Source organism: Panthera pardus, unplaced genomic scaffold (assembly GCF_024362965.1).
Source record: "Panthera pardus isolate Hobbes unplaced genomic scaffold, ASM2436296v1 HiC_scaffold_11, whole genome shotgun sequence".
Lineage (NCBI taxonomy): Eukaryota > Metazoa > Chordata > Mammalia > Carnivora > Felidae > Panthera > Panthera pardus.
In genome coordinates this window covers 9,736,688-9,761,835 of record NW_026526666.1, presented here as the reverse complement: position 1 = coordinate 9,761,835, position 25,148 = coordinate 9,736,688, and the positions used below count along the sequence as shown (strand labels likewise).

At 51.5% G+C, this 25,148-nt stretch overlaps 1 protein-coding gene and 1 long non-coding RNA gene across 12 annotated transcripts in view; one reads left to right on the top strand and one right to left on the bottom strand.

Moving 5' to 3' along the window:
• The window catches only part of LOC128773658 (uncharacterized), a 100,909-nt gene extending 79,491 nt beyond the window's left edge, over positions 1 to 21,418 (top strand). Inside the window, exons 1-3 of one of the 2 annotated variants that reach the window (XR_008418024.1) lie at positions 14,606 to 14,783; positions 17,122 to 17,296; positions 20,960 to 21,418. This is a non-coding gene — a long non-coding RNA (uncharacterized LOC128773658). Of the gene's footprint in view, positions 1 to 14,605; positions 14,784 to 17,121; positions 17,297 to 20,959 lie in introns of those variants that run through there. The other variant, XR_008418023.1, reaches the window with a different exon arrangement.
• Positions 1 to 25,148, bottom strand: part of SYT6 (synaptotagmin 6) — a 61,897-nt gene that overhangs the window by 10,968 nt on the left and 25,781 nt on the right. For all 10 annotated transcript variants that reach the window (XR_002082276.2, XR_002082277.2, XM_019457911.2 and 7 more), the window contains exon 4: positions 4,087 to 4,207. Coding sequence is in view for 8 of the 10 variants with exons in the window: in XM_019457911.2 (XP_019313456.1) it covers positions 4,087 to 4,207 (121 nt within the window). In the remaining 2 variants the exon portion in view is untranslated. The remainder of the gene's footprint in view (positions 1 to 4,086; positions 4,208 to 25,148) is intronic.

Genomic DNA, 25,148 nt, shown 5'->3' with positions numbered 1-25,148 from the left:
TCCTCCCCACCTGACAACAGGATTATGGGTCTCATTGTCCCAACAAGCTCATTTCCAGCTGGCATCAAGAAAGGCCCTGCTGTCTGCTTCCCCGGAAGCCCTTTCCTGCCCACTTCTGGGCAGAGGAGGAGGATGGGGCTGTGGCGGGGGCCATGAGTAAGGCGGCTTCCTGAGATTCAGGGCAACCAGTTGACATTTCATTTCTCAGGGGGATCTTGGATTCTCTCCATCCCCAGAGGAGATGTCTTTTTACTGAACCTCCATGTGTCTCCCATCCCTGTCTCTTCTTTTGTTTTCTGAATAGGTATTTTGTGGTCATCCTTCTACCCTGAAATTTTCAACTCATCCAAGTGAAGCGACACCTATTGTATCTCATAGCACAGGTGTCTTAGACACCATCATAATTGTTATTTATGCCGCACAACTCAAGAAATGGGAGGGCAACTCACAGGTAATAACAGCTTTTGAGACACTGATGTGCCGAGACACCTTCTTGCCCAGAAGCCAGGGTTCATGTGAATCTGTCAGCAGCTGTGGGCCAACCAGCCACTGCCTGGCGCCTTGATGCACAGGCATGCAGTTCTATCTCATGGGCACCTGAGCACCCACCAGGCCCTCACGCTCCCCGGGCATCGCTCAGGGGGCAGCTGGGGCACCTCACCATGCAGAAGCTTGAGAGAGCCGACTAACCAATGTGACAGCGGCAGCTATGCCTTAACCTTGGGGGCACTTAGGTTTATGGGGGCTCTGGGGGGACCATGATTAAACAGTAGGTGTTTAATCAACCCGCCGTCTCCAGTGACCCGTTTGGAAGGGCCCTCTCTTGGGGATGTTTTCAGTAAAAAGGAAGGCAGAGTTCCTAGAACCTCTGTGAGACAGCTTTCTGGTTTCTATAGGCTCTGTTGTCTAGGGATGTGCCCAGGACAGTGTTCAGGTCCAGGCAGTCAGGTAGGAAAGCTTGCCCCAAGACCTGTTGTTAACGTGGCAACTTCTAGACTCCATAAGGTATATGCTGCCCTGGAAAGTGTCTTCAGGCTTGAGGCTGTTCAAGTGCTGGCTTGTTGCCCGCCACGCCCATTTCCATGTACCTCCTAGACAACAGATTCCCATGTCACCAGGCTTGGAAAAATATGGCAGAGCCACCTGTCCCAATGGCCACTAGGCAAATGCTTATTACCGACTGGGAGATTCTCAGCTTCTTTCCCCAACTCTGTTTACCCCTCTGAGGTATGTCCATTTACAAATTTCAGTGGGTGTATTTCCCTTGAAGAAATCATCAATCTTATGACCGTCCAAGAGGCTAAGCAGAGAGATGACTGTTCCTTTGGATTCTCTGGGGCAAAAATTTGTGGCTTCTAGTGGAGTGCTGTCTCCATAAGACCTTGGAAGTTGTTTCCTCTCTAGCAGCCTCTGATGTTCTGTGCAGCTGAGGGAGAGAGCACGAAGGCTGGCAGTGTATTTCAGCCTCATTGTCATGAGGGCCATCATAGTCCAGCATTTACCAGACACTGTGCTGAGATTTATGTACATCATGTGTTTTAAACTTCCCCCCACCCCCATAAAATATTTATCATCTTCACCCCCTTTTATAGGTAGGGGAATTGAGGCGAGAGAGATTAAGGAACTTGCCTCAGGTTTGAACCTAGGTCTGTCTGTCTGCAAAGTTTACATTTTAAACCACTAGACTCCAATCAGTACAGACCAGATGTGGTGGAGATGGGTGGGTTTTGTGGCATCCGGACCCTTATTATTATTGTGTTATTTTCATTGTCATCATTGCAGTGTATGGGCTTAGAGAATTGGTTCATGACTGGTTAAATCAAGGAGAATAGGAAGACCCATGGGTTCAGGGGTCGATGGCATAGAAATCAAGAACAGGCAATAAGCTCTATTCGCCCCCTGGTTTAGTCCAGTATCAAAGCAGTCTGAGCTGACGGCAACCTCAAACTCATCCTCAAAAACAGGAGATCTAGTCTGAGAGGCCCCTGCCACGTATGCCCCCACGGTATCACCCGCTGACAAGGCTCCTCATGCTACATATTCATTCAGTCACTCATTCAAAACATATTTATGCAATGCCTATTGTGTTGCCATGCACCGTTCCAGACATTGGCTTATATCTGTGAACCAAATAGACAGAAATCTCTGACAAAAGGAGGACCCCTGAATGTTCCGCGTCAAGTTGAGATTTAATGCCAGATTCTGAACCCAGGTGGAAAAGAGGGTCAGTTGCGAGAGGGGGATTAGGATTTGGTGTGAGAAAAAAATCTCTCCCCCACAACCTTCTGATGTGGAACGGCCGTTATGATTACCTCAGTGGCTTCAGCATAAGCTCTCTCTCTAGCACATCAATTTAATTACACCAGAGAAGATAGTGTGGGGACTTAGGCAGCAAAATCCTATTTCCCTCAGCAGGCTGGAGAGTCCTCGGTGAATTCCTGTCCCTGGCACGCACTTATTTTGATATTAAAATGAAATCTACATCGGCTGTATTTTTGGAGGAAGCTGGCTTGCTGGGACCTAAGAGCTTTTCACATGTCGGGAGAGGCTCTTTAAGCTTCTCACCACAACTCCCCCCCACCGCCCCCCGCCCTGCAAAGTGCAGTGGTAGCTTCAGTGGAAGGAGAGGCATTAGGGTGGTTGCCATCTTGGGGAGCTTTTGGTCTGGAAGACATGAGTGCCGCCCAGAGACAGTGGAGGCTGGGAGCAGAGGCTCCGAAGGATTCAGAGCGGCAAGAAGTACACATTACTTCAGTGTTTTCCAACCGTCTTTCCTCAAAGCCTCATTTTTTGGGGTCTAATACCTCATCTTCTTCCACCTACACCAGGTTGCACCTGGGCACAGATGTTCGCAGCTGGACTGTCCCCTCTTTATGGCCCCTGTGACAATACTAAGTTTTTCCAGGAAACAAATAATTAATGGATAAAAGCAAAAATCTCCCGTATACTCCCAACCCAGGTTCAGAGGCACCTCTGGAGTGGTTTTCCACTGGAAACCAGATTCATCACAAGCGCCTCTTGGGTGATGGGTCTTGGAAAACAAGCCTTTTCCTCCATTTGTAACTCTGAGCGCAGCTCAGACTGTTCTGTAAGTCTGCTCTTTGGGACACTTCACCCCATTTCGCTTCTCGGGCTAATTTGAGCAGATGGGGGAAGGAGGCTCCTGGGACCCACGCTACTCCTCTGCTTTATCAAAACTCAAATACCTTCTCTGGCAACAACGTTGTCATGGGAAAGGACCTGTCTCTATAGCTGCCCCAAGCAAGCATTTCCTCGGTTTCTGGAAGAGGACTCATGCTTCCTGCGCTTCTTAGCAGCTCTCCTGGCATTGAGGCTGGGGCCAGGAGCCCTGCAGGAAAAACTCAAATACAAATGCACTTTGCTTTTCAGTGGCCTCGCTCCTTTGACTAGGTCTTCGGGGCCGCCACAGGGCTGTGCGGACCTCCAAACATTTACACACTCAAACTTGACATAACCCTTCAAAGTCCTGGGGCCTCCTATAACTAGAAAAATTTTCCTTATTTATTTTTTTTCTCCTACTGTGTTTATTCCTTATTCTCCGCCTCCTCTGAGGAAAAGAGCGATGGGAGTAGCTAATATCTACTGAGTGCTTATTGCGTGTCTGGCACAACTGTAAGGACTTAACATGAATCAACACGTTTATCCTGAAAGCAAACTGTGTAAGTTCTTTTTTCAGATTAGAAAATCAAAGCATTACACAGCAAAGGAGTGGCAGAACTGGAATTCAAGTCCAGAGTTGGGGCTTCTCTTCTAAGAACACTGACGGTTCTGGGCACCCGCGTGGCTCAGTAGGTTGAGTGTCTGACTTTAGCTCAGGTCACGATCTCAGGGTTCATGTCGGGCTCTGTGCTGACAGCTCAGAGCCTGGAGCCTGCTTCGGATTCTGTGTCTCCCTCTCTGTCTGCCCCTTCCCACTCGTGCTCTCTGTCTCTGTCTCTCTCTCAAAAAGAAACATTTAAGAAAAAGAACACTGATAGTTCTCCCTTCTCTCTAAACACCTTTCCAAGTCCTAATGTCTGGGTGGCTGGAAGGCCACATGGCAGACGACTTGGGTAGGAGAGGTACCTGAATAGCCTGTAATGTCCATCGCCTTGAGGTTCCGACATTTGATCACCGTGAGGGTGAGCCTGCCTGCAGTGGGCAGGTAGCACAGCGAGAACATGATCTCTCCCAGGTCCACACTTTCCTGCAAAGAAGCAGACGAGAGGGCAGATGAGGGGTGCACAGGCCCCTGGGGAAGTTGCTGCAGGCCACTCTGGGGCCCAGGAGAATGTTCTTCGAGGCAGACTGCCATGTCTGTCGGACCCAAGGGTCTGGCCTCCATGCTGGGAGTAGCTGGGACTAAACGATCACGATATCGCCTCTTCAGTAGAATTTGCCACCTTCATTGTCCCTTCTGAATTCTGCTCGGATTCTGGAAGGACCTCAGGGTCCTGCTTTGTCCTGACTGGCCCTGCATGTGCCCCTCAGCTGCAGCCTCGGGACTAGCAGCCCCTCTGTGGCCCGGCCCTGTTCCCTTCCAGCTCGCCCTTCTGAGTCACTGGTCCCCTTGACTCCACACCCCAGCCCCTTGCCTGGCTCATGGTCGTGACCGTGTCCTGCACAAGACCCACCTCGGCCATCCGGTGCTCTCTCCCAGCATGTCTGCTTCCAGCCCTCAGCTGAGCTGTTCCTCACCAGTCCCTCCGCTTCCTCGCCTCTCTGGAGACCCACTCAGCTCTCTCGCCTCCAGGCCTCAGTGTGGAAACACAAGGGATCGCGACCTCACTCTGGCCATTCTGGCCTTCTGGGAATTCTGGAATTCGAGCCCAGAGCTGGCCATGCTGCAGACCGAGGGGTGTACACTCCCCGTCCCAGGTTTGTGCCAGGTCTTGGATCCACCTTGTCCTTTTTCCTTAAATGTGGTCATCCTTCAAAAACGACCCCAGCAGAGTACACGCTCTCCTGTCTCTCCTATGGGTCCTAATCCTAGGAAGTTTCTGAGCAACAGGGAAGAGGAAAACTTCAAACAGGGTAAAGACGTTTGCCTGTCAGTTACACAGTTCTTTTCTGGACTGCTTCCTCTTCTTGCCCCCCACTTGATGAAGGAGAATGCTGTTGCTCTGAAACCTGCCCTGAGGCCTGGGGGCTGGCCTGGTGCCCCCCCCCGCCCCAGGTGGAGGAGGAAGGCAGGGTTTGGGGGGGTGGCTCTGATCTCAGATGGGGCCATCCACTCCTTCAGTCATTCGTTCAGTCAACAAATGTTCGCTGAGCACCTGCTGTGTGCGGGGTGTTGTTCTGGGAAAGAACAAAAGGCACAAAAACCCCTGCCCTCACGGAGCTTACATTTTTACTTGGGTAAAGGACAAGAAACAAAGGTAAATAACTCAGTAAAAAGTACCAAGGAGAAGGGCGCCCGGGTGGCTCAGGGGGTTGAGCATCCAACTCTTGATTTCGGCTCAGGTCATGATCTCACAGTTCGTGGGTGTGAGCCCTTTGTCCAGCTCTGCGCTGACAGCTTGGGATTCTCTGTCTCCCACTCTCTCCGCTCCCCCTGCCCTCCCCCCCGCCCCCCAGTCATGCATGTGTTCTCTCTCTTAAAATAAATAAATAAAAACTTAAAAAAAAAAGTATCAAGGAGGAAAAAGTAAGGCAGGTAAAGGAGATAGCTAATGTTCATGGGGGAAGCCATAGCTCTTGACGTTTTAGACAGGCTGGCCAGGGAGGGCCTCCTTGAGGAGGGCACTTGTGAGAAGGAGAGCAGTCAAGGATGACAGCAAGGCTTTTGTCCCTTCTGACAAAGAACTCCCCTTGACTGTGCACTCCTAGAGACACCTGATACCTGGGCCCAACTGGAGAATAATGTAAGACACTCCCAACCCCTTCCCGAGCTTGTGGGCCCCATGCCCTCCTCTAGATGGAACCTTGCCCTAGCCCAAGATTTGTCTTGGTAATTTTACTCGCCCCACAATTAAATCCCAGAGTAGCAGAAGGAGGGGGTCTGGCTGGGGCAGAGCTGGACACCCTGGAGAGGCGGGACCCCCTCCAGCACACAGAACCCTGTGGCACCAAGGACCCAGCAACCCCAGACTAACACCCACCAGCTCCTGTGTTTGCAGGAACTGTGCAAGGCAGGGAGTGCTGTCACCATCCTCTCCACTTCGCAGACAGAGAGCTCAGGGTTCAAACTCCCATCTCAGAGCTCTGCCCAGGCTTACACAGCTGGTGGGAGACACAGCGGGACTCCTGACTCTTAGGAGAGTGCTCCTTACACTCGCTCCATCCTGGAGCACCTTCCAGCTCACTGAGGAAGCACCTCAGGGTGACCCTGGCTCCTCTAGACCTTACACCACAGCTTCCTGCAGCTGTCCATTTGTTTGTCAGTTCACGTTGACCAAGAACCTGCCGGAGGCACTGTGCTTTGTGGAGAGTAGAAAGTACCCCCCCTCAACATGCACACGGTCTAGTAGGGTGTCACCAGTTAAAATAAGGTGCCAGGATCCCCACCTCCCTCAGGGGCGTCTCTTGTCTCCCTAGCCCTCTAGTCCAGGGAGGGAGGGAGACACAGGAAACGGCCCTGCGACATGGTGTTGAGGGAGCGTGATGGTCCCCTCCTGCAGCAGGTCCCCAGTGCACCTGGCTGAAAGTCCTATCTCTGACCAAGGCGCTGAGGTACGAGGGGGCCCCCAGTTCTCTTCATGTCCCATATAACCCTCCTCAGTTCATTCTTGCCCAAAGCTAGAGAAGCCTTTCCGACTCAGCAACAGCAATGAGAACTAACATTCCTGCGTGGCTACCATGCGCCAAGTCCTTCAAAGCCAAATGATCTCAGGAAGCCTTGCCACAGCCCTACGAGGTGCGTGCTCTTATTATCCCCACTGCAAACAGGAGAAAAGGACTGTTTGGTGAAGTTAAGTAGCTTGCCCGAGGTCACATGCCTAGTGAGTGCTCTGGTGCCAGATTTACACAGATGTGCTGCTGCTCAAACACCCCCAGTGGCTCCCCTTGTTCCATTTCTGGAATCAAAGCCCATCTTCTTAGCTTGCATTAAGGACCCTCAACAACGGGGTCTTGTCTTACTTCCTCACCTGATTATTTCTCCCTATTCTTCTAGGCCACTCCCCCTGCTCTACAAGACTGGTGGGCCTCTTCTTGTCTCTGTGTGGACAAACCTATGCATCTTGCAGGGGTCCTCGTCCAAGGTCCAGCCCACAGAGAGCATCTCTCCCCTCTGCCCCCCCAACACACCCCTGCAGCACCTTCTGCCCCTGAGCCCCTCAGACGCATTACCAAGTCCCCCTCTGCTGCCACCGTGCCCTCCCACTAGCATCTAGTGACTGGAGGCCCTTTGGGGCCAGGCTTTGCTTTACACCTACTCGAGCTTCAGAGGTGGCCAAGCATGAGAGAAGCTGCATGAATGCATGTAGAAACAGATGGTTGTATCTCAGCCAGGAGAGCCCCAGACGGAGTGGTCCTCAGTGCCAATGTTACAATAAAGGCAGGGCCTGAGAAAGAATCCTGTGGCCCCTCTGAAGGGAGCGGCTCCCCTACGATGTAAAGTGGCACTTTCGAGGGCTGTGTTGTTTGGGAGAGTCCAAGTGGATTTGTTTATGGCCTGGGGTGTGGGGCATCTCTCATGGTAAATGGAATCACTTGGGGCTCTATGCACTGGTCCCAAGGATGGCTCCTTCCTGGGGATCACCAACCTAGCAGGGTGCCCCTCTTCGGCAGGGGTGCCCTTTCTTGACAGGACTGTGGCAGCTGGGGAGCATGCGGGGGGCTGAGTCTGCGGCATGCTGTGGGGGCCCCTAACCCCAACCCTGGTCCCTGCTCCCAACTGTGAACTTCCTTCTCCATCACTGGTAAAGGGAACGGGCTAAGATTCCCACACCCCCCCCCCCCCACCCATGACTTGCAGGAAGAGAGAAAAGAGAAGCCAAGAAGCTAGTTCCAGGACCTTCTGCTGTGGGTGACTGAGCTTCATTGGGCCTGACCGCACATTGGCTGCTCTTGGCTCAACGGATCAAGGGAGATACTGTTCCCCTGCACACACACACACACACACACACACACACATACTGCAGAGGACTGGCTTATCTGAGATATGAAAATAAATAGGTTACTTTTGAGTAAATAGAGGGATGGGGGCCAAGCAAACAGAGTCAGCACTTCCTGGCAGCCACCTCCCTCTCTGGAAAGCTGGGGCCCCAGCTTGGACCCTCGGGCCACCTTGCCAGATCCTGGCTCTGCCCCACCCCCTTTCTCTGGAGGCTTCAGCCCCATATCCTATGCTCCCCGCCAGCCTTTTATCCTCATTAGTGATGCTTGAGACTTTGGCTTTAATAAAACCAGGGTGACCAGGGGCTGTGGAACAGCTCACACTTTATTGTTTTCATCTTCACTTGCTGTCAGGGGAGGCTGCCTTAGGGACCCTGATTGGTAATGCGCTCCCCAGTGATGGAGAGGTCACTGCTGTCCAGAAATTGGCAGAGACAGACTTGGCTCTCTCAACTACTAACCTATGGGCCGATAGGGCAGATCCGGACCCAGTAGCAGCTGGCTTTAAGTCCTGGCTGGTGTTTGGAGGGAGCAGACCTGCTGTCAGCATAGGGAGAGCCAGGGTGTGGGCTCCTGGAGAAGTCTGTCCTTAGGTGCAAACTGTCTGGGCAGTAAGATTCTCAAAGTCCCGTCCACTGCACACCATTGCTCTTGTCTACAACAGCTCACTGAAGATTCCCTTCCCTTTGATGCACTCACATAGCCCCAGGCATAGAAGAGAATTCCTATCTGTGGGCTGCCCTGGGGAAAAGCACAAGTCAGGAGACTCCGGCTTTAATTCTTCAGCCACTAACAAGCCACAAGAGCTTGGGCACGTCATTTCACATCTCTAGGCTTCAATCTGTAAGATGAGATGATTGTTCTAAATGTTCTAGCCTTCAGATCTGTCCCTGCCAGCCAGAAAAGACCAAGGATTCACACTGAAAGACCTAACATCAGTATCGCCAGTTGGGAGGGTCCAAAGGTGCCTGACTGTGTCCACTGCCAGCCTCAAGGAATCCAGCAACTTCGTTTGAGATCCAAATGCTCTCATTCCTTCAGTCCCTGCTGCCCCCATGTGTTTTTGTTCTTCTCCAGGGCTACCCTCCTTCTCTTCCTCCCAAAGAGGCAATGAGTGGTGTCAATGCCTCCACGTCTGTCTTGGGAATCCAGGCTGGGCAGAGTAAGAACCATGCTCCCCCATCTCTTAGAGAACACTTCTAGTCTCTTAATCATTAAGTGCCTTGTCTGAATCTCTCATCATCAGCAGAGAAGCATCCGCTACCCTTTCAGGAAAGCCACAGGAGACCTAAAAGGATCTCTGAAGCATGGGGCAGGAAGTGCTGTTAAGCTACCCTTGGGCAGGGGGGCCTGGAAGAGAGACAGGGTGGAAGCCAATCTGGCTCTGATGGGTAGAGAATAACATCTAGTGAGCAATCCCTCCTCGAAGGTCTGAGGCTTGGAATTGGTGGGGGAATCAGGGACGGAGGAGGGGGAGAGCTGAGTCAGGTGTGGAGGCGGGCACTTGGGGCTGGGCCATCTCCTCTGGGATCTGCCCCCAAAGTACCACAGACCTCCTCTTCCATAGCCCATGTCACCGCCATAACTTTCCTGTTGCTTGTGGGGATTATGTGACGAATCCTGTGTTCTCTTTAGATTGTGGGCTCTTTGGAGGCAGAAATGGTCTAGTCTTCCTCATCATCATACCTGCCATGTCTTACCCAGTGCCTGATACACAGTATGTGCTCAATAAATACTGGCTGATGAGCACAAGGTTGAGAATATGGATTTGGAGTCAGGCAGCTCTGGGCAAACTCTGGCTCTGATGTTTATGAGCAATGCAGTTTATTTAAGTCTTTCATTAAATTGAAAGTCTTTCAAAGTCTCAATTTCCTGATCTGTACAATGGGGCTAAATAACAGTACCTTCCTCTTAGGGTTGTTGTTAAGATTAAATGAACTAATTTGTGTAAAGTGCTTAGCATGGTGCCTGGCACAGAGTAAGCTCTCAGAAAATATTAGCTGCTATTATAATTATTACTTCTATAATTACAAATATGATAAAGACCTCACAGTCTTGCGGTAGGGACAGGGGAGAGAAATGTTGCTTTGATCAGTGTTTTAAGAGAGGTGTGGGCAAGATGTGGGGGAGCGGAGGAAGGAATAATAAACTGCCCAGGGTTATAGGTAGGCTTCCCAGAGGGGGTGATATTCCACAGGGTCTGGCAAGTGAGCAAAAGGAGTTTGCTGCAGAGAAAAACAAGCGAGGACATTCCAGGCAGAGGGAGGCGGTGCGAGAGTGTCTGTGTGTTAGAGGGTGAGACGCAGGGTGGGGGTTGGAATAGCCCAGGGCAGGCTGGGAACAGGGCAGGGCCCTGCCCATCCGCCTCACGGCCCCCACTTAGGAGTCCGCCCTGGCTCCTGCCCCACTTAGTCTGCAGTGTCACCTTCCATCCAGACACCCACACCGGAGACCAATTTCATGGGTGTCATTCGTTGGTTACCCACCTACTAAACATTCACGGATACGCGATATGAACATACAGGGTCCCAGCCCTCCAGGAGTCTGTATTCTAGGAGAGGGAGACACAAAGAAACTAAGCAAGAGAGGCTCCGAGGGCGGTGAATGAAACTGTGACATGATGGGGGCTGGGGGGGCACTTTAGACAGAGTGGCTGGAAAGGCCATCAGACCTGAAAGAGGGAGGGGGTGGCCAGCCACGAGGAAGAAGAGGAGACAGCAAGGCATGCCGTGGGTCTGGACACACTGGTTCGGGGCAGCTGAGCTGGAGAGCAGGGGGACCAGGACAGGGCAGGGGAAGAGTTGGGGGGGAGCCAAGGGAGGCAGGGAGAGATCTCAGAGGCCTTGAAAGATGTTTGCATTTTATTCCCTGAGAAAAGCAGAGACCTCAGGAGGCTTTGGAGAAAGGAGCGCAGGGGAAGAGAGCAAGCCAGAGAGCAAGCTTCCACGCCCTCCTGCAGGATCCTTATCCAGTTGTACACGCTGTTCTGCCTTCCAAGTGTCCCCAGACTCTGGGGCCTCTCTGCACAACCTTCGCTCTGACCCATGCCACCTCTTGCCTGGACCTCCAAGCTTTCTGACCCCCACCTCTGCTTGCCTATCCTCTGATAGCCTCCTTGCTGTAAATGGGGGGCCATTCGCCTGCTCTGAATCCTCCAATGGCTCCCCATTTCAATCCATTCTGGAACTGGAAAACCTCTTCTTTATCCAGAAGCACAAATATATACAACAGATAAACAGTGGCTTGGAGCCTGGGCACACAGGGCTCCTACCTTCGACCCCTCAGCCTACCTCCTTGAGCTTCTGGGAATCAGCCTGAAAATCTCACAGAATTGAGTAGCATTCAAGTTTCTTCATGATTTGGCCCTTGCCTTTTTTTTTGTGCCAGCCATTCTGGTTCAGGTGCCGTAATATGGGCCATTCTGTCCCAAGCGCTTAAACATATTAAGCCATATAATCCTCATGTAAGCCTACAAGATAGGCACCATTATTGTCCCCATTATCTACACAGGGAGACTGAAGCACAGAAAGGCTATGCAACTGGCCCAAGGACACACAGCCAGTAAATGGCAGACTGAGGTCTGAACCCAGGCAGCCGGGCTCTAGAGTCCACAGTTTTAGCCACCCCACCATCCTGCCTCCCCATGACTCCCTACTGCCCCAAACCCTCCAGATGCTTTTGCACCTCCATGCTTTGGCCGGGTTCTTTCCACTGCCTGAAACAATCTGTCCCTACCTCTGATGGTCCTGGATGACACTTGTCTTTCCTGGCCAGCTGTTCTGTTCCCTCCTCTTGCATTGCTTCCCCCTCACTCCCCTGGTCTGGCTTGGGGGTCCCCATCGCCCCTGGGTCTAAAGGCCTGGGATCAAGTGTTACAAATGCCTTGAAGCAGAGGCAAGGCGTTTCTGAGACATAGTCAGCAGGTTCTAGTGACCGGCTGCAGGGGAGGAGAGCGGAGACTGACACCGTGCCGCCCAGCACCCCAGGGCTGACTCCACTCTCTGCTGGAAGCCAAGGGGGTGGGGCGCTTCTTCCTGGTGCTGCCAGGATTCCCGCTGTGAGCGCTGGGCCTGGCCCTCCTCAGGCCTGGGCTCCAGGGCTTTGGGGAGAATGCTGGGGGTGGCCAAGGTGGAAGGGCAGATGTGAGGGCTGGGATGCACCAGCTCCCTGTGGAGCAGGGTCCATTTGTTCTGGGTTCCATCCCTGCCTTCTTTTTCTCTCAAGTGCTTTCTGCTCCAAGGCCTTTGCAGCGATATGAATAAATGATCTGGCAGGATAGAGGTGCCTTAAATGAACTCCACAGACTCCAGCTACAGCCTGTGGCATAGACCCTGAGAGCCAGGGATGGCCCCCGGGAGGAGGGAGACTCTCCAGCTTGCGTGGGGCACGTGGGAGGAAGTAGGTGAGATCCGTGGGCTGGGCTGGGTCTTTGGGACCTTCGAGAGATTAAAGTACATCAGCAGGAGGCAAATGTTACTGTATCTGCGTATCTTCAGGGAAACAGATGGTTTTATTTAGCAAACTTTTTCTCAGCCTCTCCTTCGTGAACCTGCCCTTGAAAAGAGGTTTAGTGTTTCACATGCACCATTACTTTTGGGCAAATATCCGTGAGTCAGAATCACACTGGGAGGTACAGATCTCTTCCTAATGACTTTTTAAAAGGTGGGCGGAGAGGGAGAGGGGCTGCGAGGGGGCGGAAGGAGCTTGAGGAGAGCAGAATTTGGGGAAGTTCTAGAAGAGAGGGAGGCAATGCCTGGTCAAGCTGTAAAGTCTGCTCCATGGGTGCTTGTCTATGGGAGGCCAGGGCCCCCGCTCTGGTCCTTCCACTGGCACTTCATTAATGAGACGAGGAATAAATGGCACATTAATGAAGTTAACGATGAGAATCTGTCTTCATTTCTTGCCTCCAGTTGTCCTGCTGTGTGGCTGTCAAACAGCTGTCAGTTTCCCCCAGGAAGGGTGGGCATCTCAGCAGTGAGTGATCTGATCTCTGCCCCGGGCAGGGCAGTGGCAACAGGGGCTCTCAGCAGGAAGGGAGATGCCCTGGTCCCAGGGGGTTAGTCTCCTGGAGCAGCTGAGGGGCATGTCTGTAAATAGGTCCTCCGGGGGATGCCAAACCGGCAGGGCTTTGGTCGCAGCCAAGGTCACATACTTGAAGAGCCAGTGACAGGGGCTTTATCTTCATTGACCGGAGGGTTGAGGGCTTCACCCACCTCCTGCTCCAACACGCAGGAATCTGTTGGTCTTACCAGGGTGTGGCTGTTCTGTTTGCAGCCTTCCCTGCGGTTGGCCATCCCGCTCTGGACCACCCACTTCCTTCCATTCTCCCACTCCTCTGGCTTCTCCCTCCCAATAGCAGCAGGATCCTCCCATCCCTGCCTCTAAACAGTGCACTTCTAAACACACACACTCTCTCTCTCTGATCAACCATAATGTTAATGCCCATTTCTATTCTCAGGACTCCCAAATGTATGGCCCCTCATGGACCTCTCCTCTAGACTCCAGACTCATACATCCCACCTGACATCTCCATGTGGATGTCTCACAGAAATCTAAAATCTCTCAGATGCTCAAAGGTGGACTTTGATCTGCCATTTACATCCTCTTCTGTTTCTGCCTAACTTGGCAAATGGCGCCTCCATCCACCCAGCTGCTCAAACCAGAAACGAGGCAATATTGTTGATGCTTGCCTTCCTCTCTCCTGTACAAGTAGCTCACCACCGAGCCCTGCCAATGCCACCTCCAAATTCAGTCTCAAGCCTGCCCCTTCTCTCCGTCTCCAAGGGCAAAACCAGCTCTCATCTGCCTAATCACAGCGACCTCCTAACAGACCTCTCTGCTTCCCTGTGTTCACCTGCCCCACTTTCCACATGGCGGCGAGTGCTCTTTCAAAATTATAAGGTGAAGCACGTCACTCCTTTGTTTAAAACCCTTCAATGGCTCCCCCTTGCACTAGGAAAAAAAATCCAGAACACTTGCCAAGACCCATAGGGCCCTACCTGATTAGAGTTCAAGCCTTCCTCCTCACCCTCCCAGAAGAGCTGAAATATTCCAGGGTCTCCCTGCTCCCAGGACTGTGTATTCTGCTCTCTCCATTTGACCATTCTTTCCCTCAATTCTTCACATGGCATCCCTCAGGCCTCTTCCTCCAAAGCCACACCGGCTCTGGACTGTGTGTTCCCGAAGGACAGGGAGGGGATCTGTTTTACCAAGAGTGGGACCGGAGTGAGGCAAACCAGGTGCCCAGGGTAGAAAAGTGAAGGAGGTTCATGCATGCCTCCAAGAATGCGGGCCTCCTTAAATTTTGCCCTCTAGGTACCTCATTTCCCGTACCCTAGTCTTGGCTCTATATTTTACTCACTGCTATATTCCCAGGACTGAGCACAGCGCCTGGTATGTAACACACACTCACCAAATATTTGTTGAATGAATGAACAACCTAGCTGTGTGGGATGCACCTGGTTAGGAAGGTGGTGAAAAGGGCTGGTGTGAGGAGTGGACCCTTTGTTAACTTCAGCCTCTGGTCTGTCCAGGAGTATCCCTGTAGGTGACGAGATGGCTCCAGGGTTGAGCCTCAGTGTGTGGTCTGAGGAACCACGGGAATTTCCTGTATTGGACCTCCCTTGGGGGAAGTGGAGGCTTGATTCTTGAGCTGTGCCCAAGACCTACTGAGAGAACCTCCGAAGTTGGGGCATGGATGTGTGAGTGGCCGAGAAGCTTCCCAGGTGATTATTACGTATCCTCAGTTTGCAACATAAGGCAATTGAGGGGATTCTGAAGCTGCCCTGGATCAAACCCTAGTAGAATCACGGTGGCGTGGAATATAGCCAGCGTCATTCAATATCAATGCCGCCAAACTAAAGTTAGGATGACGAAAGGGCTCTCTTTTGTTGGGTGCAAACAAGGGTTCTGATGGAGCAAAGCCATGCCAGATCCTCCTGGGGTGGCGTGCTCGCTCTCCCTCTTTACCTTTTCTCGACGCACCATAGGTACACTGGATAGCTAAATTTTAACAAGAAGATGCTTCCCCCCAAACTTAGAGAGTTTAGGAAACCTGGGTAGGGTTTTAAAAATGTCTGACACGGGGCGCCTGGGTGGCGCAGTCGGTTAAGCGTCCGACTTCAGCCAGGTCACGATCTCACGGTCCGTGAGTTCGAGCCCCGCGTCAGGCTCTGAGCCCCGCGTCAGGCGCTGGGCTGATGGGTCGGAGCCTGGAGCCTGTTTCCGATTCTGTGTCTCCCTCTCTCTCTCTGCCCCTCCCCCGTTCATGCTCTGTCTCTCTCTGTCCCAAAAATAAATAAAAAACGTTGGAAAAAAAAAATTAAAAAAAAAAAATGTCTGACACTATTCTGTAAATACTCCAATTGTAGTAGTTTTCCAAGTGTGTTTCCCTGGCCAACAGCATCAACACCATTAGGAACTTGCCAGAGATGGAAAATTATCGGGCCCCACCCTCACCAGGGTGAGAACCATTGCCTTTTCCATTTACAAGAACCAGTTGAGAATGCACACTCTGGCCAGGATTTTGAAGTTGCTTCGACTTCCTTTAACCTACTTATTTTGGTGATCAAAACCAAAGTCAAGAGAGAAGGAGACTAACAGATATGGAGCCCCTGGATACTTAACATACATCTACTTCATCTCATTCATACCACATTCCTCGGAGAAGCCCATAATCATTGCCATCTTGAGGTTCAGAGAGGTTAAGTAACTTGCCTAAGCTCTCGGAGTGATTGACCAAGTCTGGATTTTAGACTTCTGTCTGTCGACTCTAACGACCTTGCTCTTCTCCACCATGTCACTGAGCCTCCTCTGGAACTGTGCATGCACCACTAACTCCCTTCCACCCTACCTTCTGCCCCGGGCTGTTAAGGACCAGGTGGGCTAAGGACCTATCTGGGCCTTGAACGTGAAATTTCCAGTTGTTCTGGTACCTCCCTCTGCTGCTTCCTCTAGAAAGGAGACAAGTGGGTGGTGTCAGCCAACATTACAGATTGTGAGGGGCTCCATCTCATGAGCACTTAAACCAGCCAGTGCTGCCCCCCTGCCCTCAGCCTGCCATTCCTCACAAAATGTACCTGTACGTCAACGTCTCATGAGGTACTCAGTTGCCCCTGCGGACACTGTCTCGTGTCCGGGAGAAGGTTAGGAGAGGAGGGAGCCGGGCCAGTGTAGGCAGAACCCCTGGGCCAGAAGTTCTGGTCTCCATGCAAGGACCCTACACTCTCTCTGCACAGATTTTCCCACCTGAGCTTCTCCAGGGTGCAGACACCAAGACTGGTGGAAGGGGTGGGGGTGGGGGGAAACCTTTATATGAAGAAGTTTGTCTCCTGCAGAATGGGAGGTATTTTCTTCACTTTCATTTTCTTGCTTCCTTAGGTTTTGGGGCAGGGGTTGGGGGGTGGTTTGCAGTCCCTGTGGGCTTCTTGGGAGAGTTGCAGGTGTTCTATGTGGGGATTCATCCCCTTGATGAGGAATCTTTGCAGATGTAAGGAAGACAACCCCAATCACATGTCTCTAGGCAGCAAGAGAAACCACAAGTGATTGGTCAACTCATCCAGTCATAGGTTCTAAACAGGACTACACTAAACTGAACAATGGAGCCCTCTTTTGAAAATATCACTCATACTTTTCCCAGTGGTCCACCATCCTGGAACTCAGGAAATTCTCCTGATGTCCAATCCATGTATGCCCTTCCTTCCCAGTTCCCACCTACTATTTCACCATGATGCAGCCATTACACCTTCAAAGTCTGGAAGATTATCTCAATTTTCACTGAATTCTCTTCTCCAAAGCCAAGAAATTCAGTTTCCTCGGTCTTCTAAAGCTTCCAGGCATTTTAATGCTCCTCATGGAGACCCACAATAATCAACAAAGAACTCTCAACTGGGGTTCTGGTGGGAAGCTGGGGTCTTGGCTCTTCATCCAACGAGAGGGGAGGGAATCACTAGTCTGTTTCAAGAGAATTCGTATAAACAGCCCTGGTGGGGGTGGGGGAGTGGGGGAATACATGGGGTTTGGGGCAGAACCTTGGGTTCAAGTCCTCGCTCTTCTGTTTTCCAGCTGCATGACTGTGAAAGTCATTGAACTTCTCTGACCTTGTCTGACCGTGAGCATCAGCCATCCTCAGGGTGAGTTCCTACAGGGCAGCTGCCCTGAGTCCCTGAGTTGGAGGCGTATGAGGAGACCACACAGTAGAACTACCAGCTGCTAGTAGAAACACCACGACGCACATGAGGTAAGCATGCAGTCTGTAAACCTCACTTCCCAGTCCTGCAGCCTCTGGGCAGGCTGACCAAAACCCACCTGGTGGCCTGAAGGGCCAGGTGTGCCCCCTGAATGTCTGGGTCAGCAAGAGGAGAAGGAGGGCCGCCACATCCCAGGGTGGAGGGCGACAATGAGGGCTTCTTTTAGCCTGGCTTTTAGAGACCAGCTCCTGGCTCCAGGGCCCACAGAAAGCTGTGCTGGTTTGTAGGTGGCCTTTATCCTGTATCCCAGCCTGGGCTTCCCCACCCATAAGCACCTTCAACAAGCAGGGTTGGGGAAGACATCTCGTAGGTCTTCTCAGGCTGCAGGTTCCAGCTTGGGTATCCCCAGCACTAGGATGAACTTAGAGCCAGGAAGCTTGGGTTCAAATCCCAACCCTGATGCTAACCAGCAGAATGATCGAGGGTGAGTCACTGTGGCTCCCTGAGCTGCGGTTTCCTCAGCTGTAAAATGAAAGCATTGTACCGGGTGACTTTGCCTTCTCATCATAAAACGGGATTAACTGTGCGGCTGAATGCCTGTGTGCACTTTACCCGCTGCAGGCCGACTCTTCAAGCATTTCCGCACACTTTCAAACCCCTTTCTGCTTTGTCCTGCCGTGGAGCTGTCTCTGGCAGCTGACTGGGGTTGGCTTCTGACATCTTCAAGCTGCATTCTGACAATGCATCACTGGAAGGAGAATCAGGTAGCAGGGAGGAGGCCGAGGGACCAGGGAGCACGTCTCTGAGGCCCCTAAAGATGCCCATGGAGCTCTGCGCCGGTGGTTGTTCTGAACCAGGCCCCAGGCCTCTCTTCCCCTTCTGCTCACCCAGGAGTACAATGATGAAACACCAAATTAGCTCCATTATTGTAACTCCACAAATTATAGGCCGCTTGTTCCACCAGAGCCAGCTAATGTCTCCCACCCATGAGCAGGTGACACTAATGGGTGTTTCCTCCCTTTTAGGCACCAAGTGCGGAGTGGGAAAAAACAGGATGAGGCTTGGGCTGGGAGGCAACTTGGAGAGTGGGGATCCGGGGAGCCCAGGCTCCCACCTGCTCGTGTAACAGAGCCACGGCTAGTGGGGGCCTCGGCTCCACTGCAGAAGGAATCCAGGAGCCAATGCTTCCTTCTTACCCTTCCTCCCTACCCAACTCCCATCTGCCTTTCCTCTTACACCACACAGAGCATCTCCTGTCCTGTCGGCGGAAGCCACTCTTCCTCAAGGGGAGAGGCCCCAAACGAGAGTGGAAACAGTATGTTCCCAGGCAGACCCAGGCCCCTGACCTCCAGGCCAGGCAACGGGAACTGACAGAACCCATGTTCACTGACGTCCACATGGCCCCTGGCTCTGCAGAGCGCCCAGCCACTCCCCTAGCCCCGTGCCTTCTTCAAGACTAGGGTGGGAGCTGGGTCTCTTTAAAGGATTCCTGACCAAGCACCTTCTGCAGTGAGAAGTTTCAGAGTAAAGCCCTCTCTGTGGTAATCAGTGTAAGAGTTCGGGAGGCCTTAGATATTACAAAGATCTCTTCTCATTTTACAGATCAGGGAAACAAGGCTTTGAAAGGCTGTGTGGCCCAGGTGACACTAGAGGGAGTTCCCCAATTCCTAGACCGCTTTGGAACCCCTTTCTCTCACTTTCCAATTTCACCCCACGTGTATAAATTGAGTACCTACTAGATGCCGATTAAGGGCTAAGGATTACGAGCTACAAGGGACATACAAACAAACGAGACGAATGGGTGGCAGGAAGAAAGTCAAAATCCCCAGATGCCAGGGACTGCCTACCTCTACCGCAGTTAAGGATGATTACAAGGAAAAACAGTCAACCCACTACCCATAGCCAGCATTCACTGAGAGCTTGCCATGCGCTGGGCACTGGCTAAGCCCTCTGTGTGTTTATGGAATAGGAATTATTCTTACCCACATTTTACAGGTGAGGAAGCAAGCACAGAGAGAGTCACAGAGATATAAACCAGAGATATCAACTAAAGAGCAGGGGCATGTGGCTTGAACCCACACACCCTCTTAATCACCAAGTCAAACCAGCTTGATTTTCCGAAAGGTCGCCATAGGGATCAAATTCGTCACACTCATTACCCAATGTTTGGGATTCCCCCAAATGCTTCTGGATTCCTGATTAAGTAGTGAGTGACAGAGCTTTATATATATTATCTCAGTTACTCTTTTCTTTTTTTTCTTAATGTGTATTTATTTTTGAGAGAGAGAGAGAGAGAGAGCGCAAGTAGGGGACAGGCAGAGAGAGAGGGAGACAGAGAATCCCAAGCAGACTCTGAGCTGTCAGTGCAGAGCCCTATGCAGGGCTCAAACCCATGAACCAAACCATGAGATCATGACCTGAACCAAAATCAAGAGTCGGATGCTCGACTGAGCCACCCAGGCGCCCCCAGTTAATCATTTTCATCAATCTTTTAAAGAGCATCTCATTTGTCAAAACAAATTTAGTCAAAACTAGGTCTTATGATTACCCCCACTTTGCAGATGAAGAAACTGAGGCCTACAGGGCTACAGTTTTGGAATTCGAAGGCCATGCTTTGAACAGCCCCCATGATGTTCATTATTCTTTCCTGTGCTAGGGCCAGGAATAGCTTTGCTTTCCCCCAAGCACCTGGTCTGTTTTCATGGACACAGAATTCTGGGACTATGTTTCCCTCTTTGCATTAGCTGCTAGAACACTCCAGGTCAAATGTGTGCCTACTCTGGACAGTGGACAGCAGGACCTGCTGTGCTGTGTAGCAGCTTCTCTGAACTTCATTTGACTGTCTTTCATGGATCCTTTTGCTATATTTTTTTGATGTTTTAAACTTAGTTTTAATCACGGTACAGGTCTTACGAGCTAGCTAAATCCGTTTGGGAGCAACACAAAGTAACAGACAAAAATAAATGAAAGTTTCTGCTACTCGGGGTGCAAACTTCAGACAGTTCACTTTGTCTCTCTTAGCTTAATTTGCTTTATCTGCAGACTTAGGATAATGCCCCTACCAAGACTTGCTGAGGATTAAATGAGACAATGTGTGCAAAAAGCTCTTTAAATCCAGTAGTGCCATATAAAGGCAAGCAAGACCTGTCAGTAACATTATTATTAATGACAAGACGGGCCCGTGCCCCGGGGCACCTGCACCATGTATGGTCTGGACCCAGGGACTGGTGAAGAGGGTCTAGCTGGATGGCACCCAGTCCAACATGGTGGAAGACTCCCACAGCCATCCTGTGTTCTCAGAGCGGCCTGATGCTTCCTGGGTAGGGGAATGGACCTATACCAGACCTCACACCTGTCACATCTGGAGGCAGGCCTCAGTAGAAGCTGTCCCTGCTGCACTGCCCATGGAGGAGCTGCCTGGGGTCCCCCATGGGAAGGTCAGCAGTTCACTGTGAGGTTCTAAGTCTCCCCAGAACCCTCTAGGGATGTGTCAGCCTCGTGACCAGCAGCCCCTCCTCCTGCTCACACCTCAGGGTGCTCAGGGGTTCGCTAATAATAGATAAGGAGTGGCTGTGGTCTGTGGTGAGAAGGCAGCCCTGGGGCCCACCAGACCAGTGAGTCTGGCTTGACTACTCCACCTCTGAGCCTCGGACCTACACGTCTAACCATCCCCTTCCTCTTCTTCCCCACACACATCCTTCCCTTCCTTCCAGCATTCTTCCAGAATCACTTAACCCCAGAACTTCCAGGCCTCGTCTAGTCAATGCATCAGCACTGTCTGAGTCTCTGCCGCATCCATGTGATTTTTTCTCAGCAACAGGAGGACTTTGGAGATCATCAAAATAGTAACGGCAGTTATCTCAGGACAATGGGCTTATGGTGAACAGTATTTCTGTTTTGCGCGGCTTTCTGTATTTTCCAAAATATCTAAAACACAACTGTAATAATTTGCCTTGAGGCAAGGAAGGATGAAATATATTACAGCCATACGCCTTTTAAAGAAAAGGATCTGTTTTGGTTTTCTGTTCTAAAACCATGTGCGGGTGGCTCAGTCGGTTGAGCATCCGACTCTGGATTTTGGCTCAGGTCATGATCTCACAGCTCATGGGATCGAGCCCCATGTTGGGCTCTGCACTGACAGCTCAGATCCTGCTTGGGATGCTCTGTCTTCCTGTCTCTCTGCCCCTCCCCTGCTCATGTTCTCTCTATCTCTCTCTGAAAATAAATGTTGTTTTAGAAATTAAAAAAAAAGAGTTTAAAAAATGTGATTCCAGAAATTTCCTCAGTTTGCCTCATCTATAAAATAGGAATACTGATTTCTTACTGGGTCATGAACTTGGAATGTGGTCATAAACTTGGAAAGTACTTTATAATCACGTTAGGTATCACTGCTGTTGGCATCAGGAGCAATCACCTATGGCAAGAAGCTGTGAAGGTCCTTTCTCATTGATACTTAATACAGCCTCACCGCAACCTTGTGAAATACAGGTTGTTTTGCAATTTTACTAATGAGGAAACAGAGAGGGGGCATGATCCATCTGAGGCCACACAGCAGAGGCAGGAGGATTCAAGCCTTGATCTCCCGACTCCAAGTCCTGCTTACCTGCAAGTCTTTGAGGGCTGACACCATATCTGCTAAATGCCTCGTGGGGCCTGCCCGACAACCCCGAGCTGACTGTGTGGCCTTAAAACAGCTGTACCCCTTATCCTCAGCTTCCCCACGAGTGAAACCAAGAAATAATCTTTATCCTCCTTTCTCGACGTGTGTGAGACACAACCTGGAGCACTTGTGGGCTTATTATAAGCACTCGTATGGGCATTGATTAGTAAGCTGCATAATCTTTAGGACCCAAGGTCTTCCCCAGAATATTCTTTTCCAAATGGAGTTTCTTAGGGCAACCGGAAGTGTCCTGTTCTGGGCAGCTGGAGCCCTCTGAGGAGGGGAAATGACAAAAAGCTAATCAAACAAGCTCGTGTCGGGGACCCACACTGTGTGTGTGTGTGTGTTTGTGTGTGTGTGTGTGTGTGTGTGTGTGTGTGTGTGTGCAGGGCTGCCTGCTGTGGTGGGGCCCAGGGAGGCCCCTGCTGATACCAGCTGGCCACAATGGAGGCGGCAGGACACTGCTGAGAATCTCTTTCCCATCTCACGCAAGAAGAAACAACTGTTCTGCCAGAGTTTCTCTGGTAAACAGCGCCCAAATAGTGTTGGGTGATTATTTTTCCTTAGGGAACACTCACTCCCTAAAGAGAGCTGCGTGTCTGCCCAGACTTGGATAGGATTTACTAATATATATTTAAAAAAAAAAAAAAGGTCCTGTCAGCAGGAATTGGAAATACAAAGGCACTCGCTGCCTGCCTTTTCCCCTGGCCTCTTTTTCTCCTCAGACCTACCAAAAAGGCCCAGAAGCACGACGGAAGTTTAGCGCCTCTGTTTCTCCCCCTTAAGAGCCACCTTGGAGCCCTAACCCCTACCTTCAAACTGTTGGTCCAGGGTCTGCCCTCCCAGGACAACGTACCGAATCACACCCCCTTTCCCTGCTGCCCTCGAGGCTCTCAAAACTCAGCTGTTCTACGGCCTTCCTTCCTGCTCTTCCACTTTCTGCTAACTTGCAGCTAATCTGACGCATGATTAATCTGATGCATCTGATGATACATTTGAGGACGTGGTGAGGGGGCTCCTCCGAGTGTCACTTCAGCGGGGACCTTGGGGCAGGTGGTGACTCAGCCAGAGATGGTTTCTGCGATGCGGGGGGGGAAGCGTTTTCCAGCAGGTGCCTCAAATCACAAAGCCAGCCTGTCCCCAGCTTCTCAAGAAGGGCAATGCTCATCATGTTTGCAAGATACACTACCAGAGCTGTTTTCTCTCTCTGGATGTTGGACTGTTCCTAGCACACGGTCCAATGTGTCACTACCAAGACGTGAGTCAGCCAAAGGCTCTTGGGAGGAATGGACTCACTCAGCCCCCTAGGGAAGGAGCCCCACGCAGTGCTCTTCTAGGGGGTGGGAGGAACAATCTCTCCCCATCCTGCCCCACAAAGACAGGACTCCCTTATTCAAAGAAAGGGGCTCTGGAGAGGACTTGCCAAGCGAGGAGGGAATGAAGCTCCCTTCGTTCCCTCTGAGTTCCCCCTTCTTCCGGGTTTTTTCTCTGGGTCTAGCTGCCCCCTCGAGTTCTGCCTGTGCACTCTCATTAAAGCTCAGTTGGTTGGGCGTCCGACTCTTGATTTTGGCTAAGGTCATGATCTCACAGTTCGTGAGTTCGAGCCCCACATTGGGCTCTGTGCTGATGATGCGGACCCTGCTTAGGATTCTCTCTCTCCTTTCTCTTGCTCTGCCCCTACCTTGCTTGCTCTCTCTCTCAAATAAATAAATAAACTTAATTAAAAAATTTAAAAATAAAGCTCTAATTCAAGTGCAGACCCAAATCTTGTCTACTCCTGGTTCCCACAGCATCCCTGAAATGGCCTATAGGAAGTTCTCTAAATACTAAGAGTTAAATGGAAATAACCACAGACAATGCAAAAGGCTTGCAGGTAGAATGCTTTTGGAGTCTTTAATCGTTGGGCTCTAGCCCTGAAGGGCTGGGACAGCTTCGCAGGCCCATCCCTGGGGTTTCCCCTGGCAACTCTCTGCCCATTTCTGGGGAGTGGCATCCTTTCTTTTCTCAACACTCATCTATGGTCTCCTAACAGCCCGTATCCTTCCTGGCTGAGACCCCGTCCAAGCCATCTGCCAGTCTGGGGCCTCCCTTGGTGGGAAGGGCTCAACCCACTGGCAGAACTGGGAGGGCTGAGATGGAGCGTGTCTTCCCCTTTCCTATCTTGGTGGTCCCTCTGCCTAGCCCGCTAAGGAGGGAATTCTTTCCGCATACACAGGGAGGGCCCCACAAGCCATTTTATGGGCTCACAGAATGCCAGTGGCCACAGCAGTTGTTAGGTAACAAGAGAAAGCAAACGTTACTGAAAACCACAATTGCCTTCTCTGGAGGGTGGAGCCTAGGAAAGGCAATAAACCAGTCTCAGGCTTCCACTGCTCTTGGAGAAGATGGTCCATCATTACTCAACTGAATACTCTGACGGTTTTGAATGTTCGAAGATGGAGCTGGAATCCGGCCCAGGCATAGGAGCTGGAGAGAACTAATTGCCCAGGGCAATTTAAAGAGGGCCTTTGTTTATTTGTTTGTGCTTTGAGTCTTGGAAGCTGAGGAAGATGGAGGGGAGCCCAGAGAAGGACGGGAGCCGGCAGTCTATGGAGGCTTGGTGGGAGAGGCCCTCGGAGCGGGTGCTCACCAGCAGTCCACAGGGTTTTGCCGGGTTCTCCACTGGGTGGTGGGGGGAGAGATACAGTTCCCATGACAGCAAACCTCCAACCAAAGTGTGGCTACTCACTTTGTTTCGCCTGGGGTTGGGTGGACCGGGCTTATGTCCCATGACTGGGTCAGTGAAGGAAGAGCTACCAGAGGCAGAGAGGAGGACATTTCAGAAGAGGCAGGAAATTAGAGTGAAAGGGAGGACATCTGCTTCCCCATCCCCGAAGAGGCAGGACCTTGGGGACAGCCCTCCCTAGCCAGCTCCTGAGAGGCAGCAGAGGGGAGGACTGGGGCACATACAGTATGGCCAAGTCACCTGGGTTTGGCTCCTGGCTCTGTGTCTCCCTGGCTTTTTGCTCTTGAGCTGGTTGCCTGAGTTTCCCCTCCTGAAAACTGGGGACAACAGCAGTATCCACCCTGCAGGGGCGTGGTGAGGATGAAAGGTAAGCTTTGTCACCCGGAGCCTGGCACATAAGAGCCAGAGAAGCCCTAGCTGATGCCCGCTTACACCTGTAATCGGACTCCCCACAGACAGTAATCTGAGCCCTGTTCTTCTGTCCCTTCTCCTGGCGCCTCGACCCCACTGCACAGAC